The 5,458-nt window shown below is 52.4% G+C and overlaps 1 protein-coding gene across 1 annotated transcript in view; it reads right to left on the bottom strand.

The window, feature by feature from the left end:
- Nucleotides 1–2,356: 2,356 nt before the first annotated feature.
- Nucleotides 2,357–5,458, bottom strand: part of MYO1F (myosin IF) — a 38,586-nt gene continuing 35,484 nt past the window's right edge. The window contains 3 exon segments of the mRNA XM_011966276.1: nucleotides 2,357–2,847; nucleotides 3,294–3,463; nucleotides 3,551–3,746. Coding sequence (XP_011821666.1) covers nucleotides 2,771–2,847; nucleotides 3,294–3,463; nucleotides 3,551–3,746 — 443 coding nt within the window. The 3' untranslated portion in view covers nucleotides 2,357–2,770.

Raw genomic sequence — 5,458 nt, forward strand, 5'->3', positions numbered from 1 at the left:
TGATGGAGTCTCGCTCTGTCACCCAGGCTGGAGTGCAGTGGTGTGATCTCAGCTCACTGCTGCAACCTCCGCCTCCCAGGTTCAAGCAATTATCCTGCCTCAGCCTCCTAAGTAGCTGGGACCACAGGTGTGCACCACCATGCCCAGCTAATTTTTTTGTAGTTTTAGCAGAGATGGGGTTTCACCTTGTTAGCCAGGATGGTCTCGAACTCCTGACCTCGTGATCTGCCTACCTTGGCCTCCCAAAGTGCTGGGATTACAGGCATGAGTCACTGCGCCCAGCCAATTTTAAAATTTTTTTGTAGTGACGGGGTATTAGTAGGTTGCCTAGGGTGGTCAAACCTTAAGTGATCCTCCTGCCTTGGCCTCCCAAAGTGCTGGGATTACAGCTGTGAGGTACCATGCTTGGCCAGGATTTGATTTATTTTAGTATTAGAGATGGTCTTGCTGGGTTGCCCAGGCTGCAGCGCAGTGACATGATTATAGCTAACTTCAGCCTTGAACTCCTGAGATCAGGTGATCCTCCAGCCTTGGCCTCACAAAGTGCTGGGAGTACAGGCATGCACAACCACTCCCAAAATTCAGGATTTTTTTTTTTTTTTTTTTTAAGACAGAGTCTTACTCTATTGCTCAGGCTGGAGTTCCATGGTGCAATCTTGGCTCACTGCAACCTCCACCTCCTGCCTCAGCCTCTCAAGTATCTGGAACTACAGGCGCGTTCTACCACGCCCAGCTAATTTTAGTATGTTCAGTAGAGACAGGGTTTCACCATGTTGGCCAGGCTGGTCTTGAACTCCTGAGCTCGGATGATCCGCCCGCCTTGGCCTCCCAAAGTGCTGGGATTACAGGCATGAGCCTCCCAAAGTGCTGGGATTACAGGCATGAGCCACTGCACCCAGCTCAAATTTCAGGATGTTTAGGCTCAGACCATAGCAGGACTCCCAGCAGGTTCCAACTGCCCTTGCAGGGAGCCCTAGAATGCTGAGACTCCAGCAGGAAATGAGGGCTCTTAAACGTCAGAACTAGTCTTGACCCCAGTTGGGTGAAGACTAAGAGGGCACAGACATAGGATTGGTGGGCACGGGGCAGGAGTGACCCAGAGTGCATTGAGGGTGGGAGCATGTGGGACCTGCCTCTCTCCAGAGGTCCCGGATGGGTTTGGTGGCTGTAGCTTCAAGACTAACAGGACCTGCTGGACCATTTGGGATACAGTTTCTGGAAGGGAAACTGGGACAAATTCTTTCTTTTCTTTTCTTTCTTTCTTTTCTGAGATGGAGTCTTGCTCTGTCGCCCAGGCCGGAATGCAGTGGCACAATCTCGGCTCACTGCAACCTCCGCCTCCCGGGTTCAAGCGATTCTCCTGCCTCAGCCTTCTGAGTAGCTGGGATCACAGGCGCCCACCGCCACGCCTGGCTAATTTTTTTTTTGTGTGTGAGATGGAATCTCACTCTGTCATCTAGGCTGGAGTGCAATGGCATAATCTTGGCTTACTGCAGCCTTCACTCCTGAGTTCAAGCAATTCTCCTGCCTCAGCCTCCTGAGTAGCTGGGATTACAGGTGCCCACCACCACACTCGGATAATTTTTGTATTGTTAGTAGAGACGGGGTTTCATCATGTTGGCCAGGCTGGTCTCGAACTCCTGACCTCATGATCCACCTGCCTTGGCTTCCCAAAGTGCCGGGATTATAGGCATGAGCCACTGTGCCTCGCCATGACAATTTCTTTTTTTTTTTTCGAGATGGAGTCTGGCTCTGTTGCCCAGGCTGGAGTGCAATGGCGTGATCTTGGCTCATGGCAACCTCTGCCTCCCGGGTTGAAGCGATTCTCCTGCTTCAGCCTCCCCAGTAGCTGGGATTACAGGCAGGCACCACCACACCCAGCTAATTTTTTTTTTTTTTTTTTAATTTTTAGTAGAAACAGGGTTTTGTCATGTTATCCAAGCTGGTCTTGAACTCCTGATCTCAAGTGATCCATCTGCCTTCACCTCCCAAAGCACTGGGATTACAGGTGTGAGCCACTGCCCCCAGCTAATTTTTTTTTTTTTTTTTTAATTTTTAGTAGAAACAGGGTTTTGTCATGTTATCCAAGCTGGTCTTGAACTCCTGATCTCAAGTGATCCATCTGCCTTCACCTCCCAAAGCACTGGGATTACAGGTGTGAGCCACTGCACCCGGCCCAAACTGGGACAAATTCAAGCTTTGTGGCCACATATGAATACAAGGCATGGCTCTGTGCAGTGTTGGGTCAGTGAACCTCTTTGAACCTCCATCGTTCCACCTGTAAGATGGGGTCCTTCTACCTCACAGGGTTGTGAAAACACTGTTCTTTTTGGGCACGTAGTAAGTTAACTCATGCTTTCACCTGGCAAACATTTATTGCCTTAGTGATGACAGAATGAGCAAAGTCATGCTTGTCAATGACCCCTCCCCCCAACTGTGCCTGGCACTTTGCCAACAGCACAGGACTCAAGACTCATTTCTTAATCACATGGCAGTTGGGAGGTAGATTCTGCTGTTAGTCCCGTTTGACACACGCAGAAGTGGAGAATGGGCAGCGGGTGTGATGTTGGGGGAAGACCAGGGCCCAGGGGTGGGGGCTGCAGCAGTGACTCACAGACCCAGGGCCTGGGCAGGACTGGAGGCCACAGGACTGGACTTTTAGTTCATTGCAGCCCAGGTAAACGAGGCTTTCATTGGCAGGGCCTGGCTCCCCACCAGGCAGGCAGGTAGACAGGCGGGCAAAAGAAAAGGCAGAATCCCAGGACCCAGCTCAGATCTTCTCCACGTAGTTTCCTGGGAAAAGGCCCTCCTGGCCGTGAAGCCGGCCCTTCCACCAGCCCGAGGAATCTGTGGGAGAGAGGAAAGCTTGAGGTGCCCCTAGCTGGCCCTGGAGAAAGCTCTCATGCCTGCTCCGTCTGTCTTGTTCATGAGGTCTCCCTAATGTTATCCAGGCTGGTCTTGAACTCCTGGGCTTAAGTCATCCTCCTCCCTCAGCCTCCCAAAATGCTGGGAGCCACTGCATCCGGCCATTTCCACTCTTAGAATTTTTTTTTTTGGTAAATCTTTTGTAGAGATGGGGTCTTGCTAGGTTGCCCAGGCTTGTCTCAAACTCCTGACCTCAAGTGATCCTTCTGCCTCGGCCACCCAAAGTGCTGGGATTACAGGCATGAGCCACCTCACCCGTCTGTTATCTCTGTTCTCCCGTGGGGAGGGTGTACAGTGGTGGGGTCTGCCTGGTGATGTCAGGGTTCTTACCGCTCCCCTGACCCCAGCTTCTGCCCTGGTACACACACCTTCCATGAGGATCTCGATGACCTCGTTCACATTGAAGCTCAGCTCGTCCACATCTTGGCCCACATACTGGTATAGCGCCCGGCACCTGGGGCCATGTGTCCGAGGCTGGGGCTTGGGTCGGCCCACACCAGGCACTGGCCGTTGCCCCACACTGCGCTTCCTCTGCATGCTGTGAGCACAGGGGGTTTGAGTCACAGCCCCAGATACTCCCCTACCCCCTGCCCACTTCCTGGGGCTGCCCTCCCACCCCACCTACCCGGCCATGCCCTGGTCAGGCACGTTGAGGAATTCTGTGTTGTGCTCTGAGGGCAGCTGTGCCCGGGGTCGTCTGCTGGCTCCCAGGGATGTGGACGGAGGGCCCCGGGGAGGCCGGTGGGAGCTCCCTCCAGACATGATCTCCAGAGGCAGGGGGCCCCCTCTGGCAGAGGGGGGCACCCCATTGCGATCCATGCCTGTGGCAGGAGCAAGGATGAAGGCATGTACTAGGGTGATGCTAGGAGGATTTGAGGAGGACTTGGCTCCAAGTTCCCAGTCTGAGGGAGGAGATTGCCATGCTCTCAACCCAGTGTGGTAAGGATTGGGCCAGACAGAGGGGCTCTGGGGCTAGGAGGGCCTAGACAGAGGCTTTTTTTTTTTGATGGAGTCTCGCTCTGTCACCCAGGCTGGAGTGCAGTGGCGCAATCTCGGCTCACTGCAAGCTCCGCCTCCCGGGTTTGTGCCATTCTCCTGCCTCAGCCTCCCGAATAGCTGGGACTACAGGTGCCTGCCACCACGCCCAGCTAATTTTTTTGTATTTTTAGTAGAGATGGGGTTTCACCGTGTTTGCCAGGATGGTCTTGATCTCCTGAACTCATGATCGGCCCACCTCGGCCTCCCAAAGTGCTGGGATTACAGGTGTGAGCCACCGCACCTGGCCAACAGACGCTTTTTTAAGAATTTTAAAATTATTTTTTACTTTTATTTGTTTATTTTGAGACATGGTCTCACTCTTGCCCAGGCTGGAGTGCAGTGGTACAATCATAGCTCACTGCAACTCTGATGTCCTGGGCTCAATCAATCCTCCTTCCTTAGCCTCCCCTTAGGGGCAGCTGGGACTGCAGGTATGCTCCACTATGCCCAGTTGATTTTTATAATTTTTAAAGTAGAGATGGGGTCTCACTATGTTGACCAGGCTGGTCTCAAACTCCTGGCCTCAGGCAATCCTCCCACTTCAGCCTCCCAACATGCTGGTTTTATAGGCATGCGCCACTGCACTTGGCCTTACTTATTTTTTATTTGTTTAGAGACAGGTTTTGTTCTGTGGCCCAGGATGGAGTGCAGTGGTGAGATCACTGCAGCCTCCAACTCCAAGGCTCACATGCTATCCTCCCCTCTCAGCCTCCTAAATAGCTGGGACTACAGGCACACACCACCTTGCCCAGCTAATTTAAAAAGAATTTTTAGGTCAGGCACGGTGGCTCAAGTCTGTGATCCTAGCACTTTGGGAGGTCAAGGTGGGCAGATCATGAGGTCAGGAGTTCATGACAAGTCTGGCCAACATAGTGAAACTCCATCTCTACTAAAAATACAAAAATTAGCCAGGCATGGTGGTGCACGCCTGTAGTCCCAGCTACTCGGGAGGCTGAGGAGGAGAACTGCTTCAACCCGGGAGGTGGAGGTTACAGTGAGCCGAGATCACGCCACTGCACTCCAGCCTGGGCAACAGAGCGAGACTCAGTCTCAAAAGAGAAAAGAAAAGGCCAGGTGCGGTGGCTCACGCCTGTAATCCCAGCACTTTGGGAGGCCTAGGTGGGTGGATCACGAGGTCAGGAGTTCAAGACCAGCCTGGCCAACATGGTGAAACCCTGTCCCTACTAAAGATAAAAAAAAAATTAGTTGGGCATGGTGATGCATGCCTGTAATCCCAGCTACTCGGGAGGCTGAGGCAGGAGAATCTCTTGAACCCGGAAGGCAGAGGTTGCAGTGCGCTGAGACTGCACCATTGCACTCCAGCCTGGGTGACAGTGCTAGACTCTGTCTCAAAAAAAAAAAAAAATTGTAATTTGACCTTGTTGGCAGAGGGTAACCCAGAATTTGGGATTGGAGGGGGCATAGATAGAGACATACCGTTTTCTGCAGTACCAACTTGAATTGTTGTAGTGAACTTTTCATGGCTGAATTTAGA

The sequence above is a fragment of the Mandrillus leucophaeus genome, unplaced genomic scaffold (assembly GCF_000951045.1).
Source record: "Mandrillus leucophaeus isolate KB7577 unplaced genomic scaffold, Mleu.le_1.0 Scaffold751, whole genome shotgun sequence".
Taxonomy (NCBI): Eukaryota; Metazoa; Chordata; class Mammalia; order Primates; family Cercopithecidae; genus Mandrillus; species Mandrillus leucophaeus.